The sequence below is a fragment of the Agelaius phoeniceus genome, chromosome 9, assembly GCF_051311805.1.
Source record: "Agelaius phoeniceus isolate bAgePho1 chromosome 9, bAgePho1.hap1, whole genome shotgun sequence".
Classification (NCBI taxonomy): Eukaryota; Metazoa; Chordata; class Aves; order Passeriformes; family Icteridae; genus Agelaius; species Agelaius phoeniceus.
Window position 1 is genome coordinate 12860991 of NC_135273.1, and position 22504 is coordinate 12883494.

The window sequence follows — 22504 nt, forward strand, 5'->3', positions numbered from 1 at the left end:
AAAATCCCACAACATGCCCCAAGGTTTTGTGTTCCCTGAGGCTGGTCAGGGCCCTTGTGTGCCTCCCAAGGAGAGCTGGCAGGGGAGAGCCTCTGGCACCCCTTCCCTGGGGGCTGGAGTGCTCACCAGCCCCTGCCCAATTCCTAGCAGGATCAGGAAGGAGCCTGGCAGCTTCACCAGAGGCCCATGACCTGCTGAGCTGCTGTGGTTTTAAACAAGAGCTGGAGCAGTGAAAAGCCTTACTGTGTTCACAGGGCAAATGGAGCCCATGCAGCTTCTCTTGATGCCTAATAGGCACTGTGCATCCCTCAGGGCCATTCACCTTGCAAGAGCAACCGAGTGCCCACATCCTGACCTGCGGGATGCTTGCAGGATGCTAATCCCCAATAAACTCTGCTGAAACTGTCTGTGGGTTTGGAGGGTACTACAGCAGGGCAGGTGGACAAACCACAGGAGTGCACAGCCCTCATTCCCGAAGGAAAGTGGGGGAGCAGAGCCACCCTGCCCCACTGAGCACCTCTAACCACAGCTGGACAGCTGACCCAGGACAGGCACACTCACTTCTCTGCCTCGCTCCTTCCTCCTCCTCTGCGCCCAGGCCTTCCCCTCGCCGCCAAATCCCAGCCACTGAGTGAATAAGGACATTGTTTGCAGTCACCGGAAAGCGAGAACGGAGGGAGCAGCTTGGAGCATGAGGGGCAGGAAGGGTGAGGAGGAGGAGGAGGAGGAAGGTGGAACCGGAGCAAGGAAGCTGCAAAGGGCAGATGCCTGCAGCGGGAATGGCTCCAGACACCTGCAGCTCAGCCCAGGGACCGGGATCAAGAGCCCCCATTGAGACACATGTCCCAGCACGTTGCTGGAGACGGGCCTGAAGTCACAGTGACTGAATTTTAATGCACCAAAAGCCCTGGGCCAAGGAGGCGAGTGCAACCTTTCGCCTCCCCAGGCCTCCCACACACAGGCTTCCCTCTCACCAGCCCCGCTCCACTGTCAGCTGGACCATTTTCTGAGAAAAACCCACGTGATGAGCTATTTTCATCCCTCCTGAAAGTGTCACCCCACCTGCTAACACATCAGAACCCTGACACTGTGTACATCTAGGGCACAGCACCCCACTGCCCCCAAAACCAGGATCTCAAATCATGAGATAATGCATCATGCACTGCCACAGCCCAAACCCCTGGAGCATCTCTCCCACCCTGCTGGTGGTCTCCTACTGACCAGATCTAGGCAAAACCAGCTCTTTCAAACTCCCCACAGCCCTCACAACACACGCAGGAGGCTGATCCACTTAAAGAGGCAGGAAGGAAATGCTTTCTGGTTGGGGTTTCATCTTGCACACATTTACAGTAAGCACCAGGCAGAAGGGAAGGTCTCCAGCCGGAGCACGAGGTCTTGCCTCCCCTGGCCAGCCCGGAGCTAACACAGTGCTCCAGGCTTTGCCTTTTCTCACAGTGCTCCCTGTGCAGAGATCAGGCTGGTTTATCCTCAAGAGGGGAAGGAAGAGGGGAGGGGAACAGTCTGAGATATTAATAGCTGCCCTTGCTAGGAAGGGATGGAAGTAGCAGCCATGTAGTGAAGAGGCACCAAAGAGACCCCTTTTCCAGTACTGAGGGGACACCTGAGCACCAGGAGAGCTGGTGCTTCATAGAGAAGGGCTGAAGGCCAAATAATCAGCTCCAGTTTGGGGGAAGAGGATGTAGAGATGCCTCTTGCAAGAGCAGCTCTCTACCCTGTTCTCATGCTGGAATGGGCGAGGATACCTCCTGCATCACCCTGTGAGATGCTGCCTGGCCTCTGAGCCTTTCCTGGAGAAGAAACCATCAGGTTTAGACCCATGTTCCATCTCCACTGGCTACCCCACAGGCACAGCCCCATGTCCCACCGCCTGTGCCACCCCAGCACAGGGCATCCCTGCAGCACAACTGGCACACAGCAGCTGGATGCTCCATGGAGCCATGACTCATGACTGCTGAGCAGAACCAGGTCAGGCCTGGCTCCTGGAGCATCCCAGGACAGTGGGCATGGCAGACCATACTTCTCTGCATGTCCCTGTACCAGAGCAGATCCTGGGCCACCAAAGGGCTGTGCTGGTGCCTGCAGCCTGGGACAGCTCTTTCCCTAGTTTACACCTAGCAGAAAGGAAGAACTTGTTAATAAATAGAAAATACAAGGCATTGTGTAGCATTGGGCCGGCAGCAGGATTTCTGGAGGTCAGGAAATGGGGACCTATTATCTGTCAGAAAGCAACCCTTCAGGAGGATCTTGAGAATGCTAATTCACCTTCCTGGGCCTCTGTGCATCCCCCTGCTCACTGCAGCCATGAGTTACTTCATGCTGTGCCTCTCACTCAAATGGGGGAACGAGGCTGGGGCTCTACCTACAGTTTTTGGACCCCAGCTTCAAGCCGTGGCCCAGCTGCCACTGCTGTCAGTGTCCTCGGAGTAGGGATGAAGATTTGCTTTGAGAGCAAAAGGAGGATAAGGGAGATTAAGGGGCAGAGAGATGAGGCCAGTGGCTGGAGACACATCACCTCTCTACCAGCAGCCCTGCAAGTCCTGGAAGAAGGATCCTTCCTCATACTGGGTATGAGGTGATTCCAGTATGGCTGTTGTACCCTTCAAAACAGAGGCTCCCTCCATGCAAAGCACAACTAGAGGCAGTGAAAGCAGGGCAAACTGCCTGTGCCAGATCTGGGGCTCAAGACTCACTCATAACATGTGCAGAAGAGGAAAAAAGGGGCTGGAAATGCACCAGGAAGACAAATACCAGGACAAGAAGCCAGTTTGCATGCCGAGCATGCAGCCAGGCGAGTCATGACTGATGCTGCTGGCTCCACAGGACAAAGATGAGCCTTGGTGATAGAATCACAGAATCATAAAATCATTAAGATTGGAAAACACCTTCAAGATCTTTGAGTTCAACCTTTGACTGAACACCACCTTGTCAACTAAACCATTAGCACTAATGGTCAGGTCCAGCCATTCTTGAACACTTCCAGGGATGGTGACTCCACAACCTCCCTGGGCAGCCCATTCTAATGCTTAACCTCCCTTTCAGTGAAGAAATTCTTCCTGATGCCCAACATGAACCCTCCCTAGCATGGCTTGAGGCTTGTCCTCGTCCTGTCACTTGTTGTCTGGGAGAAGAGGCCCACCCCTACGTTGCTACACCCTCCTTTCAGGCAGTTGTAGAGAGTGATAAGGTCTCCCCTGAGCCTCCTTTTCTCCAGGCTAAACACCCCCAGCTCCCTCAGCCACTCCTCACAGCACTTGTGCTCCAGACCCTTCACCAGCTCTGTTGCCCTTCTCTGGACTAACTCCAGCACCTCAATATTTTTCTTGCAGTAAGGGGTCCAAAACTGACCATGAAATTTGAGGTACTGTGCTGAGTACAGGGGAGTGATCACAGTTCTGGTCCTGCTGGCCACAGTACTGCTACACAAGCCAGGATGCCACTGGCCTTCTTGGCCACCTGGGCAACTGCTGGCTCACGATCCCCAGCTCTGTTTCTGCTGGGCAGCTTTCCAGCCACTCTGCCCCCCAGCCTGTAGCACTGTGTGGGGATCACTTGTTGTGATCCAAGCGCAGCATCCAGCATTTCACTTTGTTGAACCTCATATAACTGGCCTTGGCCCATCTATTCAGCCTGTCCAGATCTCTCTCTAGACCCTCCTAGTATTAAACAAGAGTGGTCTCAAAACTGAGCCTTGGAGAGCCTCACTAGTGACCTGGCCAGTAGAGCCACTTCCTGCCCTGCACCTGCCAGGAGAGACAGCATCCCACCAGGGAAAATGCTCCCACACTGTGTCCCAATGCCACAGGGACAGCAGATGCCTTTGGGTGGTGCAGGAGCAAGATGGAAATGCCACCTCTGAGGGCTGGGGCTGCAGGCATGACCAGGCCCTCAGGGCACTGAGGAGCTCAAGAAATTTCATTTCTGTCTGCTGGGCAGGGAGGGAGAAGAGATCCCCAGCCAGGCCTGGGTGTGAACACAGCCCACCCCAGGTGGCTTTCAGTGAGAGGACAGCACAGGCCACCTTCACCTAGGAGTAAGGAGAGCCAGGGAGAGTCACAGGGCTCAGCTCAGTGTTTATGAAGGACAGGGTCTGCGTCTTCTTTGCCACCAGGGATGCAGGGGAGGAGCCCTTTTCACCACCTCTTTCAGTTTTAGGGGGAAAATGTACATGTTTAGGGCTGCTTATAAATGAGTGCCAAAATTCACCCTGCTGCTGAGCCATCTCCAGCACAGGGGTCTGGCTGCAGGCCCTGGCACAAACCTGCCCTGCCCAGCACCAAATGCCCTTTGAGTAACCAACTCAGGAGCACCAGCCCTGGAGACTGCAGGGAAAGTGCAGGGTTTGTGACATCCCGAAAGTTTCAGACACCCAGACCCGAGTGCCTTGAGCAACTGTTTCCAGCCACTTGGGAGCTCAGACTGACACCAACACCTGGAGCACAACTGCTCCCCATGACCAGCGTTGCCTTGTGCTTCATCCCTGCCATGCCAGAAAATAAAATCTGGGGCCTGTAACTGTATTGAGTGGGATTCACCAGATTTCACAGTTTTTCAGAGCCTAAAAGATCATGTAATAAGTCCTGCCCTTTCTGTCTTCAGCACACTCTGTGCTTGTGGTTTCTCAAATGCTTCAATCAATTTATATGGACATTAGGGGGGCCCTACAATCCTTTTTTCCCTCATGCCTGTTTTCATACATCTGCCCCTTCCCAACCACAGATACAGATAAAAAATTCATCCAGGAAAAAAAGAGCAGTCTGTCTTTGGTGGGATCATCTCCCCCAGCTGGCTCTCAGAAGCGCTCTGCCAGCTCCAGTGGTGGCAGTCTGGGCAGCAAAGGGAGATCACTCAGTGCTGAAACTCAGCTGAATCACAAACTCCTCACACCAGTCCTATTGCTCTGACATATCATTTCTCAGTTGCTCCTCCCATAACCCCCATAAAAAATTCAACAGGCTTTGGCAGCACCCCCAATCCTGCCTCGATCTGTTGCTGTCCCAGTCTTGTCTAGCTCTGTTGAATTCCAAGATCTTCCTAATGTGACAAAATCTCAGGGTCTCAGCCAGTTGTCCCCAAACTGTGGCTGGGGGAATGGCTTGCCTTAAAAAGGAGCCATCCTGAAAAGACCCATCCTATTGCTTGGCAGCAAACCTACCCCCATCTGCAAGCCCTGCAAAATTGAGAAACTCTCACTCCCCCTTCCAAATAAACATTTGGATTCAAGATCCAGCTGGCCTGTGTGATCTCAGAGCCTTCTGCCTGCAGGGGTGAAACACAGCCAGCCTCTTCCACCCTTGCTCCCACTGCAGGCTGAGCAGCCTCTCCCCTGCCCAAAGACCTCCACTCTGCACCCACCAGGCTGAGTCCTGCCATGGGAAGCCCTGAGCTCTGAACAACAGCCTCTTTGGCTTCCCACCCCGCCTGATTTCTAGTTTCTGCTCTGGAGGGAGCCTGGCATGAGGATCTGGAAGCATAAACAGGTTTTATGGGGAGCTCAGATACCTCTGAGGGGCAGAGCAGCAGCAGTACCCACGTGTACCCACATCCCGGCCATGAGACCACTGGCAATGACCTGCAGCCACGTGCCCCATCAGTCTCACTTGGTGAGCCAAAGACAAGGGTCCAGCTGCACAAGGCACCTCTCCAGACTCAGGCAGCACTAGAAAGAAAACCCTCCTTTGATTTAAAGGCCATGATTTTATTTTTTTTCCTCCCAACTGATCTAGTTAAACTTTCAACCGCTCAAGGCTATTTTAATTTGTACTGGTAAGTTAAATCAACACAAACAAGGACAGAACAGGTTTATATGCATGTCTATTACTGGCCTGCACCAACTAAAGTGCAGCTACATTTCTCCAGGCAGCTTTTTTTTCTCTAATAAAGATAAGGGGGATGTTTTTGTGCACCTCCAACTGACAAATGGAGCCTGAAAGTGAATTGGGAGTCAAAGCCTTGAGGAAAGTCAAGGTGACTTATGCACCAATAGGCTGGATTCAAAGAGCTTTGCAAAAATGCAGATCAACTAACAAGATTTATAAAACTCGTTAGGGGCTTAGAGGTCGCTTAATTCTCAAAGGTGCCAAGGAAAGTGCCTGACTCGCAGAAGGATGGATGGGGCTCACAGAGGTGGCTATCTCAACCTTTCAGTTGCTTCAAGAAAAGCGGACTCAATTTCTCTTGGAAATGAGGTTTTGACATGCCAAAATGTTTACTGCGAGCCTTGGCTCCTCCATCATTTACTTTAAAGAAAAAGAAACCAAGTCCTGTTGCTGCAGACAACTGTTAGAAACATCTACTGAAAGCCACAGCAGAATCTGCTGCTTCAGCTCACCAGCGCCAGACACCACCCAGAGGAGTATGAGACCAGATTCAGCACACAAGCTGGAAAAAACAGAAGCGGGGAAAAGACTTCGCACTTCCACAGCTCCCCAGTGCCTGGCATTTTGCAGGCTGGAAGCAGCCTGTCAGCACCTGTGGGCAGCGAAGGAAGGATACAGCAAGTCCATCCACCCAAATGACCATGACCACAGTCTGCTGAACACCAAGGACCCTCCATTGCCTCTCTGCTGGGTTTTTTCTCTTACCCATTTTTTTTTTTTTTTTGGTGAGGTGGTTGTTGAGAATCTGAAAGCCCGGATTATAATCTTTATGAATCCCATAGTTAGATCGCACTGAACAGCAGCCCAGCAATACCAGATGTTCAAACAAAGCTGCCAACCGACAGCTGTCTGCAGCTTGCAGCGTGTTTTTACTTTAAAATGCAAAATGATACCAATCTATATTAAAAGAGAGACGTTCAGAGCCTTGCGATAGCAGCTGAAGCCGCGGATATTGCTCTTTCACGCAGGGTGTGGCAGCAGAAGGAAATATCTCAAAAACTACTGCTTAAGCCACCCTCCCAGCTCCCCCAAATCCTGGCCCCTTTCCTAATGGGAAAGAGACTCACGTTACTGCCTGAGTGCCGTGAATGTACCAGTGCGTGTCCAAACAAGCCAGCAAAAAGAAAAATGCAGCATGAACAAACAGTGTCTAACGAAGGATGCCAGAACGAATCTGGGCGCTGCCCACACCTGGCCCTCAGTGGTATGGGGAGGACAAAGTGACACATGGCGGGATGGAGGGAACCAGTCCTGGGGTGGAGGATGCAGCCCATCCTGCACCAGTGACCAAAGTGGGACAAGAAATGTCCCTTCTGGCAGCACAGCATTGCCAGTGGAAGGGTGGGATGGAGGGGCATCTTCCACTGCCCCAGCCCCATCTGCCCAGTGTCTCACCTCAGGTTGTCCCACATCCCTCTAAAATACACAGGGATGCTCTGGTCCCACTGGAGAAACTCTGCCTGAGTCTCCTTGATGTGACGCAGGTTTTCAACTTGCCTTGCTTTGTACCTTTATTTCTTATGCTGGCTGGGACCAGCACAAACCCTACACCCGGCAACCTTTTCTGCACACCAGCAGCTGGAGAAGGCAAGAACTGCGGCTCAGCCTTGCTCTTCATTATTTCTCCCTCTGGAAATGCAAGCCACCCACAACAATCACATTTTGGGGATGGCAAGTCCCGAATACAGTAGGCATGGCACAGTACTCCTGGCTTGCAGGAATTGTGCAAAAAGCACTCTGACTTACTCGAACGTGACGTCCCAAATTCCCCACCAGCCGCGATCACAGGAAATCTTTGGGACCTGTCCCAGGGCTGCCTCATTGTGCTCCGAGCAGCCACAGCATGAATGAATCATGCTCCTCAACATGACACCCAGCTCCCAGCAACGTATTCAGGACCAAAATATTTACGTTGCAAATGAGTAAGAATAGGACCAGATCCCCTCCCCAGCCTGGTGACATAAAAAGGCCAACCTGGTCTTGCAGTGAGCAAGTGGGTGGCAGAAGGATAGGAAAACAGGAGGTAGAGACCAGTCCCATGTCTTGCAGCCTGGATGTGCCCAGCGATGCTGAATCAGAGCCCTTCTGAGTTACAGCAAAACCCGAAAGTGGCAAGCACTGAGACTACAAACCCTGTGGTACCACGCTCCCTCCGGGTGACAAGCGAAGGAGCATGCTGGGACCTGTAGTTTCCAGACAGCCAGCAGCAAAATGCCATCCCCCAGTAAACACATCTCAAATTAAAGTGATGCAAGGTCCCCAAACTCCTGGCAAGGTGCCAGCAGTGGCTTCCTGTTGGCAGGCACTTGGCCAATTCCCATGTGTTGCAGTAGCTCCCTTTCAAGGAGAAGCCAAGAGCCCACACCCCACAAATCCCCTCGTCACTGACCTGCAACCTGCCCTTTCTGAAGCGACGTGTCTGCATGGATTGCAGGATGCTCCCAGAGCTCTGGTGCAGCCCTGGCCCGCAGGAGATGTCAGCCCTGCTCCTGCCTTGCTGTTGAGCCCCTCCACCTTTGCTCCATGGCACTGCAATGCCAACCCCAGAGCAGGACCCTGCATCCAGTGCTGGTCACACATCAGCTACATAAAGCCCACCAATGCATCCCTCGAGGGGTCACATAAAGATGCCACTGAAGCAATCAGAGTCTTAGGCAGCAAAAAGCAACACATCGGTGTGGTGTTTTGAGGCAGAACAGCACAAGCAGGCAAAGCTCCACCGAATCACCATACCAGTAAGGCTGGGGACAGCCACCTCCCCCCCCACAGGATCTCAGATGGGTACACAGCCACCCTGGGAGTGCTGACACCCTGTGCTCCAGCAAGAGCAGACCACACATCACATCCTGGGGAACATGGCACCCCTCTCCTTGCCCGCTCACCCTCCCTGCTGCGGAGGAAATTGTGCGCCCGGCTGATGTCAGGAGGCATCACTTCACACAAAGGCCAGGCTTCCTGGCGGGGAAGGGGTGGGGGAGTGGGGAGGAAGGGGAAGAGGAGCCTGGGGCAAAGGCAAACAGCATCTACAGCTCCTTGTGTGTGCAAAAGGGGCAGCAGCAGGGGACAACATGGCCCCTTCTACTTCAATCGTCCTTGCACCAGGAAAAGAGAGGCAACATCGTATTTCCTAGTGCCCTTCACAGGAGCAACAGCATGGCCCTGCCTGCACCCTTTAAGGATGCACTGAAAAGAAGGGACTCAAGTTTATTTTAATTTGCTCCTGCAAATAAATCACTCCCATTTTCTACATGCCAGGCTGTGGCTGTTGCCAACCAGGGGACACAGCTCCCTGCTTAGCACCCAACCAGGAGAAAAAACAATTCTATGACAAGATCTAACATCCGCACCCTCAAAATCAGCACAAGCGTGCACTCCACCCGTCTCCTGCTTATGGGTGGCTAAATACTCATGGTACCCATTGATAAATACAGATAAAAATAACATATTAAGGACCAAAGACAAGAGTAATCAGCAGCCCTCATTTCCCAAACTCCTCTCCCCAGTATATGCTCCCCAAAGCCAAGCATCTTTCAAAACATGGCCTATCACGGTACCCACAGCATCAATATGACCTCCTGCTTCAGCATCTCCTCTCCTCCTCTACCTCCTGCAGTCCCAGCTCACCCTCAGGCACTGAAAGAGGCTGGTGGCCAGCACCAGACTACATTGCTTTTGTCTCCAACTCAGCCACTCTCTCAAGGACAGGAGCACTCTGGACCAGCTGCACAGGGACCAGTGAAGAGGGCTCAGCCGTAGGGGACCGGCAGGATGGGGTCGATGTTGACTGAAAAGGGAAATCACTGATATTGCAGAGGGCAGCCAGGGAAGGTGGATTTTGGATGTGGGCACCGCCAGGGAATAACTGTAAAGAAGCAAACCCTGCTGCTCTCCTTCAACGTGCTGACTCGTGCTCCTAGGAGAAGGCCTGTCATTGGTTTTTAATCTCACCCGATTATGGACCAGCCTTTGACATTATTGATCTCAGGCCCCTGAAGTATCATTTATCTTCTGGGTTTGACTCGGCCATCAGAGCTCGACAGCTCAGACCCCAGTCAGCTCCATCCTCCCAGGGAGCCAGGGGAACTGCTGCTCTGCACAATTCCAGTCCTGCTGATTCACGTGAGCCATATTTGACACTCAGCTGCTGTCCTCACATAAGGTGTCTTTCACTCTCTGCCTACCTGGCATTTCATCTTCTGACTCAAAAATCCAGCTCCTCAGGTCTCTGGCAGACCAGCACTGCTTCCTCAAGCTTGGCAGTCCAAGGTGCCTCTAGTGTGCCCTGCTTCCCCCTCTCAGTTTCATTATCCTCTTTCAAAGAGGATGCGGTGGAGACACAAATGTTATGGCATGTGCTGAGAACTGCACAGGGACTGGGGGAGCAGCGTCAGCAGTCAGTGTACAACCAGAGAAGCCATTTCTAGCTGTGACCCACTGCCATTTTCTAGAGCGGAAAGGACCAACAACGGTAGCTCCTCGTTCCCTGGTGAGATTGTACCCACAGAAAAACCAGGTGGATTTTGTGGTGGCTTCCCCTTACCTGCCAGCCAGCACAGCTGCCACAGGGCCAGCTTGTGACTTTTGCTTGACCTTCAAAACGTCAATGCCTGCTCCCTCCACCAGACCCAGAAGAGATGGGCTGACAGGCTCCCTGTCCCCTGGATACCTCCATCCCCCACCAAACTGACAGATGCTCCCAGCCTCCACTGTTTGGGAAGCACAAGGTTTTCCTCAAATGCCTTTGTCAACAGTTACTGGATGCAGCGTGTACATGAAGGCTGTCTTTTCAGCTGCCTCCTGTCTCTCTCTCCTGCGAAGCCAGGCCTTGGTTTTGGGAAGGAGGAATATTTCCTGAGAAGGCTACAGTGGGCAGTTTTAATGCAGAAAGAGGAAGGTTTAGTTTTTGTTCTTCACCTTGTTATCATTTATCATATTGCTGAAAAGCACTTTGGTAAATGGAGATTAATACCATGTGCATTCATAGATTGTAGCAGGAACCAGCCCTGGGGAAGACCAGGGGAGGAAGTGCCTGAATGGGGCAGCTAACAGGGTCCACATCCTGCAAGGTACCACCATCAGCAAAGAAAGCTCCAGTCTCCAGGATTGCTTCCCCACACTGCCATGGACTTCCTGACTCCTAGCAGGTCTCCCCACCTCTGCTTACCTCTAAATTAGGGTAATACCCTGACTTCCCCATCCAGACTTTAGATTGTTGCAGAGATTAAAATGATCTTTATCTCCCCTGTTCTAAGTAGAAAGCTACAAATTCCTTAGCTGGAGGACAGGCCTTGGCTTTACCTGCTGGGCTTACATGCTCAGGAATTGTGTTTGGAAAGGGGTGGTCTTTACACCAGGCACTATTTCCAGTTCCCTGCCCAGACACCCTGTTGTGCAGGATGCCAGCAGGCAGAGGCAGGAAAATAGCCCCCAGATGTGCTCTCATTCCCTTGATGGGGGCAGGCTCCATCCCCACCCCCTACAATCAAACTACCTCTGACCAAAACAGAGCTTGCAGGCCTCAGCCACCCAGTAACAACAGTGCAGCTGTGGCAGGAGAGCTGCAGTAATTCCCCCCTGGATCTGGCCACCCCCATCACTAAGGGCTAGCACAATACCAGAGGGAAGGGGGAGCGCAGCACCCGCCCCCGCACTGTCCCCAAAGGGTCTGTGAGGGGGACAGAGACCTCGCAGCACATTATTCCGCTCCATCCATTTGAGAGGCACGCTTCAAGGGGCTTTTTGCCGTCAGAGGCGGGTGCACCAGGACAGGAAAAGAACAAAGGGAGGCACCGGCACCCCCAGCCCTTTGTCTGAGCGCAGAGGAGTTCACCTGCAGGGAAAACCTGCTCCCACCGCAGAGGCGGCAGCTCCACATGGATTCAGAGGGGGAGAGGGATGCGGCCCCCCCCTTGCAGCAAGAGGATAATGAGCAGAAGGACGCAATCACATTACCCTCTCTCTCCCCTTGCACAAGCCCATTACAGTGCACACCAGCCCCCCCGAGTTACCAACAACCCAACAACCGCAACCAGCAATAAAAACCATTGCCACAGAAATATCAACCCACCCCCCAGCGTGATCGATCTGTGTCTGCGTGTGGCCCAGCACCAAACCCTGGAGCTCGGCTCCACCGACCAGGATTGACTGGGAGGGAAGGGGGTGGGAGACTAGTTTCCAGGGGATGGGGTTTTAAAGCCACACAATAACAGGCTCAAATGAGGGTTTAGATTAAGCTGTCATATGGCAAGGGAAAACACTGCCTCCATTAGGACATGCAGGATTTTCCTTCCCTTTCTACAAAGCTACAGCTCTAGGATGAAGCTTCCAGGTCACCCAGGCAGGGAGAGGAGAACTGGGTGATGCTGAGCAAATGGGGGATACTGAACAGGGAGAGACGGGTAGAGGGAAGAAAAGGCAGATCAGCCTCAGATCATATAGTCGGCTGCTCTGACAATGTTTACTCATATTTCAGAGAGACACAGCCATCCGGAACATCACTCCCTGCCAACTGCCTCATCTGGAGCCATCCACAGCTCGGCTCTTCCCAGCCCACTCCAGAGACAGCCCCCCCATCAAAGCATCCACACAGCAAGAAACTGAAAAAGGAAAGGTAGGGGGAAGAGAAGAAACAGAGAAATTTAATTAATTCGTGTTTTGGGTTTTTTTTAACAGTTCTGGTACATCATCTCAGCAAACAGATGACTTGGAGTGTGCTTGGAGTGCAACAGCACCGCTGCAGAGTGCAGGGCACTGAGCTGAGCTGGGAACTTCTGCTCATGCTACCATCACAAGAGAATCACAAGACAGAAGAGGGACAACCATGATGCCCTGGTGAGAACAGGCTGAAGCTGTCCTTATCAGAAAGGATCCAGGACTGAGAACCTCTTCCCCGAGTTCATCTGGGGGACATATGTAAAAACTTTTGCGTGCATCCAGAGTCTCATGCCTGTGAATAACCACCCCTCCCTCCATATTAGGGACCAGACATCTCCTCCTCCCATTCCCAAGTATGCTGGATATGGCTCTCCCAGGAAAAGGAGGGGTAGCTGCCTCTGTCCTTCCGTGGAGGAAAGGGAAGGGCAGGATATCCCTGGTCCTGCAAATTTCACATCTCCCCACCAGTCCCCCAGCATCTTCCTCACCGTCTCTTCCAGCACAGGTGGGGTTCATTGCAGAAAACTGGCTATCACTGCAAGCAAGCTCAGCAGCTCCAAGTCCTCTGTGCCATCCCCCTTACTTCAACACAACCAGCATCTCCTCAGCCTACAGGCTGCTGATAAATGCAAGAAGTTGACAAAGTCACCAGAACCTAGCCCAGATCCATAGCATTTTATTTTTTTTAAAGCAAAAAAGCCACGCCAGACCAGATTCTGCCCTAAAGCCTTTGTGGCAAAGCAAAATCTTGCTCCAAGTGTTTATTTATAAATCCGTACATACATGTACATTTGAATTCTGACAGAATTAATTCTGGCATCCAGCTAATTCAAAGCATTCCTCCCCCATCACACTACTGTTGCAGGCCAGCCCTGCACAGAAGCTGATTATAAAATGCTGCACTAGCCAGGCATTTCTGCAAAGGCTTGTGCTATTGAGCATTCAGTCTTTCCTTGCTTGGCTATTTCATTGTTTCGGTGTCGATCCCTCCTCTCTTGCCCTGTGTTTCCTGGTTACTTTTGTCCCTGCTCTGGAAGCACTGCTGCTCTCAGCCCCATTTCAGTGTCAGATTGAAAAAAAAAACCCCAAAACAATTACATGAAATCAAAGAGAAGAAAAGAAGAAATTATCACCATGTACCAAGATTTCCAGTAAACAGATAGGTAAAGAGCAAAAAATAGGCCAATATGCTGCAAGGTAAGCTGCAGACAGATCTGGGGACAGAAAGCCCGCTGCCCGCCTCCCAAGTACAGCTAAGAAATCCCTGTGTGGTCACACGCTGTCCTCTGGAGCAGAGAGGAGAGAGGTCAGGGCAGCCAGCACTGTAAGAGCCTCTTTATTCTTGGGCAGTTGCACGAATCTGATCACTTGTGCCCTTTGTGAGACATGGAAATCTGCCTTCTCCTCCCACCCCCTTCGCCAGCCCCTCTTCTGCTCCTCCCGCTCAGATGAGGACAGAGGCAACTCCTTGGCTCCAGAGGCAAAGACCAAAGCAGCAGAGAGGCTGTGGATGCCCCTCGGGCAGGACCAGGCCTGGATCAGCACACAGGAGACCTTGAGAACAGCGCTTTGTTGGAGCAAGGGGAGGGGAGAAGAAGGGAAGGACAGTCCTGGGGCTTGCACATTCCTTGAAGGGCTCACCCAAACTCCCTCGTGTGAGGCACGAGGCCAAGGGGTGGAGACAAGTCCAAGGTATCCCACTGCAGTTCATGCCTCTCCTACTTCTCCCCCTCCATCACGGAGGGGGCTTGAGGAGAATGGCACGCTGATCACCTCCATGCCAGCAGACACATGATGCTCACATAAGTATCACACGATAGATTTAGATTAAACAAGGGTCTGGGCTAAATTCATTATGCCCTATCACTAGACAAAGCTGGGCTTAGACCTCCTAGTTCAGAGACCAGACCACAACACCTCTGTCTCAGGGGCTCATTCAAAGTCACTGCTGAAGGAGGGCTTCAGGGTGGAAAGCTCTAGGTAGGCCAGGGCAGTCTGGTGAGCAGGGCTGTAAGCCTGGGCTACATGTTGTTGCCATTCCTTGCAAAGCAGCTCAAGGTCTTCAGGTGAACCTTTCCTTATCTCTCCTCTTTCCACCTCACTCTCCAAGCTCCCATCCACACTGCATTGTCCCCTATGGGAAGAGAGCATTCTCCACAGCAGTCCCTACTCCCTAACCAAGGCTGTCCCCTCCGCACAAGTCTCCTCCCTCCCACCCAAGCCACCAGGCTGCCTCCCAGCATTCTCCATCTCTGCTGTCACTTCTCGGATTGACTCTACACAAAAGACTTGCAGCTGCAGGTCTGGAGCAACCAACCACTGGCAACCTGACGGGTTAAGGGCACAGAAAATGTTCAAGCTTAGCAGGAAAGCAGCGGGGAAAAGCCCTTAACCCAAACCCTGCGGAGGCAGGGAACTGCTCCAGTTCAGCCAGAGATCTGGGACTGCCAGGATACCCACTGCTGCTTGGCCAGCAAACCCAGAGGGGTTTGCAGCAGAGTGGCTCAGGCCCCCCCAGACCACTCTAGGGCAGCTCAGGCTGCTACGGCTTGAACTGAAATCTGCTGCCCCTGACAACACCGAGCAGCAAAGCCTGACAGATCCATGTGGTGAGTGGCACAGAGCTCGGGAGCCAGGCTAGGTGGGTGCTGGGATTTCTGCCACTGCCCAAGGCCCAAGAAGTCAGTGCTCATCATGGCAGCGTGACCAGCTGACAGCATCCCAGGGCACAATGATCAGCCACATTTAGGAGCACAGTACCACATTCCTGGGCAGGAATTAGGGCATAAGCAAAGCCAGGGAAAGAAAGACCTGGGTTAGGCTGACCTAACCCTTGGGCTAGGCTGGCAGTTCAGCTCTGGGGTGCTGGTGGAAGTTCAGATGGCAGGCGCAGGGAGAAGGTGCCCATCTCCTGCTTCGTAGGACCTGCTGAAAAAGTTGTCTGGGTATGCTCAAAGAGTGCCACAGCAAACGCCTGCCAGGCACCAGCCACACCACCTACAGCCACGAGAGCTAAATTAGCACTCAAGCACTCAGGCACTTGTACTCACAATGCCTGCAGTGAGCTGCGTGCCGTGCTCCTCATAAACAAGTCATCTGGAAAATAAGTAAGCCTGTAAAAATCCAGTCCATCACAAGTTACCAAACCTGTTTCAGAGTAAAACAACCTAGAGCAGCTCATGCCAGAAGCCTAGCAGTGAAGCTGATATCAAGCTTGCCCACCAGTGGGACTCCCTTGGTCCCAGCAAAACATCCTGGCACTGATAGCAGCATGGGGATGCCATGTAGGACTTCGTGGTGGCCAAAGCTGGCAAAGTATCAGAGTTTTTGGTACAGACTTGAGATCCATCTCTTCCTGTGCCCCTACCAAGCACTCAGCTTTCCTCCTTCTCATAATTTAGAAAGCATGAGTTGGCCTTATGTGGGGTGCTGCCAAATAAGAAAGCCCAAACCCATTGAACTGCAGATGGAGCCAGCAGCCTGGTCCCTGTCCCCCTGGATTTGCTGAATATGCACTGCTCCATGGACAGTGCTGGATGCTGCTCCTACACACCTCCAGGAGGATTCCCAATGTTTTCCTCCAGGTCTCAGCACCACAATGCATTTTCTCCCACTTAATGTTCAAAGCCACCAGATATCTTCAGAATATGAAGGGATTTCTAGGAAGCTAGGACAGGGAGAAATTGATCTCCTTCCCCCAAAACAAAACAGAAGCAGAGCCTCTCTACCCAAGACATTTCCACTGGTGGCACCTCTAGCTGAGGACGGGCAGGTGGGAAACCTCTGAGCAAGCTCAGATGTACCTGTCCTCAATCAACCATGTCCCCCACAAAGACAGGGCAACCATAGTAATACCCCACAAGTGAGTCTCTTTCTCTGACTGCTGACTTCTTACCCATACTCCAGTCCCAGCAACGTATTTTTCCCCTTTTTGGATGGAGAAAAAATAAAAAGCAACACATCAACCTCGCACTGGAGCAACTTTCTTTTCCAGCCTTAGAAGCAGGTTCCCCCATGCAGGCAGGAGGCACATGGCTAGGGCAGCAAAGGCAAAGATGGAAGAAAAACTGTTTCATTTTGAGACCTTGAAACAAAAAGAAGCAGCAAAAAAAAAAAAAAAAAGAAAAAAAAAGAAAAAAAAGAAAAAAAGAAAAGAGGGTGCCTTGTTGGCTTTTCTTTCCTCCCCTCTCCTCTTTAAGCACTACAAAAACAGGAAACAAAGGAGAAAACATCTCACGGGGGGAAGGGGAGGTAAGCGCTTTATACGCCCACGAAAGAAAGATTAACCACATATTTTATTTACTGTTTGTATTACGGTTGCACCATGGAGTTCAACTAATTCCGAGCCAGGGCTCTGCGGGTTTGTGCAGCACCTAATGCTGAGCGGGGTCCTTCCCCCAAACCCACCAGGCGCATGTTCTGCTTCAGGCAAACCCTGCATGGACACCCCCTTTCCTCTGGCAGACACCCACCTCCAGCCTCCTTCACCCAGCCAGAGCACTCCTGCCCCACCTGCCAGCTCAGCTGACAAAGTGCTGGTGCTGTCCCCAAGGAGTTTTGAGCCCCTTTTCCCCTTCAAACCAGTCTGTAACCAGGGGTAAGGTGCCCTTTGAGGGAGGCTGGCAACACAGCCAGAGGAATAAATGCTAAAAAAGCAGAGTTTATGGGGAGCATGTTTGCAGGCTCCAGTCCCTCCTCCGGACCATGGGGGACATCCCCTCCACAGCAAGTTGGCGTTGCAACCCCCACACTTGCGAGTCCCTCGCACCAAGGTCAGGGCTCCGATCCTCCCAACTTTGACTCATTTCTCAATTAACGGCTTTCTGAACACAAGCCACACACGGAACAAACCTCTCACAATGGGGCCTCCCCCGGACCTCCCAAGCCCAGCGTTACTCATCTGCCCCCCAGTCCCAGTCCATCTTTTCTCAGGATGCTCCAAGTGCGGCTCACTGCCGCTGCAGGGTGAGCAAGCAGCCAGGAATCCCGGGCCCGGCTCCCGCCGGCGGGAAGCCGTCACCAGCTGAGCTCATGCACCCTAATTCGGGAGCCGACGAGGCAAGGCCACCTTCCTTGCTGGCTGGCAACCGGCAGCTTTCAGCTGGAGACCCAGCCACAGCCATGGAGCAAGGGCTGGCAACCTGCTGGGTGCTTTTTCCAGGGGCTCATCCCTACTCCAGCCACTTCATGGAAGAACTGATTCAACTGATAGGGAGGATCCTTTGGGCACACCGTCCCCCAGCTTGGTGCTGTCCTTCACTGACCCAGACTCCGTGCACCCAACCGAGCCACGCGCCCAGCGGGAAGAGACAAGCTTATCATCACAGAGAAAGGAAATTAAGATAATGTGGCGATGGAGGTACCAAGGGATTTGGCCAAGGTCACAAAATAATTCCATGGCTCTACGATACAACCGTCTAACACTTTTGGTGTCTGGCCACATATCCTAAAATTTCAAGCTAGGGCCAAAATCCAGCCTAGGCAGTGGCAGATTTCTGCCAGGTCATTAGCAGTGTGCATCCGCAAGAAGCGGCGAACATCCAGCCATAACAACGGCAGTAACAACAAAAAAAACATGCAGCAAGAGCGGGAATAAATGAGATCAAAGTGTCCTGGAAAAGGACCTGGAAAAATAGTTTCGGTCCCTGGCTAAGGCTCCTGGGAGATGCACATGAGAACCCCATCCCAGCCCTGCACAGCCCTCCCGAGGTGGCTCCCCACCCTGGCAGAGGGAAACCAAAATGACTCCCTATAAATAGAAGCAGAAAAGCGCTTCTCCAAAAGACTGACTGGGTCTTTCCCCTTCCAGCGTGTGTGGCGGAGCTGCTGGCACCTCCACGGAGGTCCCTGGTTTTCCCCCAGAAAACCTGGAGAGGAAAATAACCTTCCTGTGAGCTCAGGCTAGCTCCTCTCTACACAGAGCTGCACCCCCCCGCCCCACTCCCAGGCCTGGCCATCCAATTGGAAAGTAATTATACTGCAATTTTTATTTATGACTTCTTCGGTTTTTTTTATTGCTAAATGGTGACTCATTTTGGCAACATTAAAATACACAGGAAATCATCCCCATTTTACAGTAATCACCATTCAATTCATTGTTAAATATTTATTCGGCAGACAAGCGCCGAGCCTCTTTCGAAGGGTCGGAGGGGGAGTGGAGGGGCAACCCTGAAAAGGGGGAAGGTGGTAGAAGGGTCAGGGCAGGGCTGGCCGCAGGGCTGGTAAATGCCCGCCAGAACTGGAGGGTGGGGAGCCAGTGGTGAAAGCTCCTGCCAGATGGCCTGGCCAAGAGCAAAATACAGACCCGCTTTCCCTCGAATCCAGCACAACAGCCCAAGCTGCTCTAGGGAGAGAGGCAGCCCTGTGCCCCCTAATAAAAAATCACATTATTTGGCCAAACCCCAAGACTGAATCCCCACCAGTGAGACGTCATGGGTCTCTGACACGAAGCTCTTCCATTGCCGGGGGGAAGAGGATGGCGGCCACCGGCCCCAGTGGGAGGCAGTGGGAAGAGCAGGCAGTTTGACATTCACAGGCCTTACAATGGACAGGGTTTGCTCCTGCAGCCACTTTGTCCTCCCAGGAAGCCAAATTTTGGGGTGACTCGACCTCAGCTGCAGGCAGCTCTTCTGCCTTCCCCAAAACAGCTGCATAGCCCAGCACAAACCTGGCAGACAGCCCCTCCAAACGCCTCTGGCCCAAGACTGCAACCCTTCCCTGCAGAGTGCACATCCAAGGGGCCGTAGGTCCCACAGCTCAACAGCTACAAAGGCCCCCCCAGCACAGACACCTTCCCCGGGGAGCCCCCCTGGCACCCACAGGCTCCGTCACTGCTTGGCTGGGAGACCACCCAACATGTCTGCCACAGGGGGACCCCGGGCGGAAGGAGGAGCAGTGCCAGGATGGATTTTGTGTAGGTCCTACACAAACACAGGGGAACAGACATGGCAGGGAAGAGGGTGGCTGGGCGGTCCCCAGGCTGGGCAAACCCGAGCGTCCAGGATGGTTGGACTCACCCGGATCTCATTGCGGCGGATCTCCACGTCGCAGACCGAGTGTCCCTGGTGGGCCCCGCTGTAGTAGCAGCAGAACTGGCAGACGGCCACCTGCTCGGCCTCGCAGTGGTACAGGCGGTAGGCGTTGTGCTGGGGGCAGCTCCAGGCCCGCACGTCCTCCGCCTCCACCAGGAGATGCCCCCGGGCCGTGGAGGGCTGCTGCAGGTGGGTCTGGACGTGGGACTGGCAGCACGGGGCCTCGCACCTCAAACAGATCTTCTGGGCCGGCAGCGGCGGGCCCCGGCGGCAGAAGACGCAGTGCAGGACTGAGGGGGGCTTCTCCAGGTTGAGGGAGTTGAACTTCTCCACGATGTTGGTGAGCTTCAGGTTCTTCTCCAGGTTGGGCTTCTGGTTGTAGGCCTGGTTGCACTCCGGGCACCGCACCAAGCCCGACTCCTTGGCCCACGCCTCCCCGATACAGCCCCGGCAGAAGTTGTGCTTGCAGGGCAGCTGGACCGGCTCCACAAAGACATGCAGGCAAATGGGGCAGATGAGCTCCTCTTCGAAGCAGTTCTTCCAATTCTCAGCCATCTCTGCCGGCAGCTCTGTCGACGCTTCCCCCCAGCCGCTTCGGTCGCTCAGTGCGGTCTAGGGGCGGACGCCGGGGTCTGTCCTCCCTGAAAGGGGAAGGCTGAGGTGAACGGACAGGCTCCCCCCCTCCCCGCAGCACACGCCATAAATAATAAACCGCAGCAGAATTTAAAATCGGGGATAAAATAAGCCACAGAGCAGCACTCTAGGAATATCCGGCAAGAAAACGCAACGTCCCCATCGCTTCGTTAAAAAACAACACAAATGGTCAAAAAAACCCCAACATGATCCTGTTGGACTTACAGCCCGAAGTCCTAACCACCCCTAAAAGCCATTCGCTCCTTTTTACCCCAGAAGGTGAACTGAAACTTACCAAAGGTTGAAAAAAATCCATACAAAATCCAGCAGCAGAGTCCAAGTTCCATATAAAGCTCCTAAATTTAGCGCTCCGGATCAGATTTTTCTTTTCTTAGGTTTGCAACTGACATTCAATATTTTAAAGGGACTTTTGTCCCCCACCAAACCTGGCCAACAGCTGAGGGCAGCGACTCGCTTGGGCTTTTTTTTTCCCTTCCCTGTATTTCTCCTCCCTCTCCCCCTGATGGGAGTTGGGAATCAGAGTCTTTTAAAGGAAACAGATCAAAGGGTTAAGATCCAAAACGGGAAAAGGAGGAAGATTAAAAAAATAATAATAATAGCGACGATGACGATGGCGGAAAAACGAATTCTCTCTGCGGCCCCCGAGATTTGCTTCTAAATCGGAGGAGCAGCAGGGGAAAAAAGGAAGAGGGGGAAAAAAAGACAAGACAGGAAAAAAAAAAAAAAAAAAAGAGAGAAGAAAAAAAAGCTCTCTCGCCTGCTTCGAGATTGCGAGGTCTTGAATGGGAGAGCTCGGTCATTCAGAGCAAACGCCAGCCCAGCACAGCCCGCCCAGCTCCTCCAACGCTCCCGGAGAGGGATGGGAGAGGGGACGGGCTTTGCCACGGGGGGTTCTGAGCCCCGCGGACCCCAAATCAACCTGCTCTCACTTCCCACCAGGGCTGGGGGGAAAAAGGCGCCCGGAGGGTCCGTCCTAGCCCACTCTCATGGCCGGCCCGGGGGTCGCAAGCCCCCGACGGTAACAATGCTTCGGGGCGCACGGACGGCGCCCGAGCCGGCGGCGGAGCGCTGCCTTCCCCGGCGCGGCCCCGCCGGGAAGGGGCGAGGCGGCGGCGGGCAGCCGGGAGGAGTCGGCCGGAGCGAGCGGTTCCGGGAGAGCCGAGTCAGCTCTCAGCCATCTTGAGCTGCCCGGCTGAGAACGGAGACCGGGAGCGCGTTAAAAATAAAATTAAAAAATAAATAAATTAAAAAAAAAAAAGGAAGAAGAAGAAAGGGTATTTAAAAGAAGAAATTATAAATAAAGTCACCAGAACAACCCCGCTCCCGGGAGCCACCTCCTCCGCCTGCCCAGCGAGGCTCTGCGGAGGGGCTGCGGGGCCAGACGAGCCCGAGCCGAGCCGTCCCGTCCCGGCGGGGCCGCTCAGCACAGCCCCCCGCGCCCGCCCCCGCCGCCTCCTCCAGCCATCTTGGGGTCGCCCTGGGCGCCGGAGCCCCACGCCCCGGCTTCCTCCCGCCGCCCCCGGGGAGGCGGCCGCGGCCGGGGAGGGGGTGGGGGGGGAAGGAACGCGGAGCGAGGCGGGTGGGGGCGCGGAGCCCCACAGCGGGAAGGGGAAGGGGGGGCGGCGCCTCGGGCTCAGCCCCGGCGCGGGGGGCCGGGGCGGCGGCGGGGGGCGGGCGGGGCGGCCATGGGGGCGGCGGCCGCGGGGATCGATCAACCGGGGAAAGGGGTGCGGACGGGCGCGCCCCGCCCCGCTCGGGAGCCGGCCGGGGTGGGGGGCGGAGCGGAGGCGCCGGTGCCGGTGGGTCTCGCCGGGCGCTGCCGCCGCCGCCGCCTCGGAGCTGCCGCTGTGCTGCGGCGGGAGCAGCCCCGCCCCGGCCGCGGGACCGCCCCGCGCGTCACCGGGCACCGCCCCCGCCCCGCCCCGCGGCCCCGCCGCCGTAAAGGGGACACGGCCCGCGGTGGGGCCCGGCGCCGATCTCCGCCGATCTCCGCCGCTGCCTTCGAGGAGGCCGCGCTTTGCGTGTCCCGTCTGGCCACTGCATCGGCCGTAGGGCCCCCCTGCCCGGCCACCGACGTCCCTACGCGGCCCGCGCTGCTCAGGGTGCCAGTCCGTAAAAAGGCTGATTGCCCTGGAACCAGTGCACATCTGGGTCACAGCTGGTGCTGGGCACCGTCCTCATCGCTGTGTACAACTTCCTCGCGGGGGGAACAGGAGGGGCAGGCACTGGTCTCTTCTCTCTGGCAGCCAGGGACGGGACCCGAGGAAA

At 54.1% G+C, this 22504-nt stretch overlaps 1 protein-coding gene across 1 annotated transcript in view; it reads right to left on the reverse strand.

Annotated features, from left to right (window-relative positions):
• TRIM8 (tripartite motif containing 8) overlaps positions 1-22070 on the reverse strand; it is a 30748-nt gene extending 8678 nt beyond the window's left edge. Inside the window, exons 1-2 of the mRNA XM_054637640.2 lie at positions 20511-22070; positions 19568-20223 (exon numbers count right to left, since the gene is read on the reverse strand). Coding sequence (XP_054493615.1) covers positions 19568-20137 — 570 coding nt within the window. The 5' untranslated portion in view covers positions 20138-20223; positions 20511-22070. The remainder of the gene's footprint in view (positions 1-19567; positions 20224-20510) is intronic.
• Positions 22071-22504: the final 434 nt, after the last annotated feature.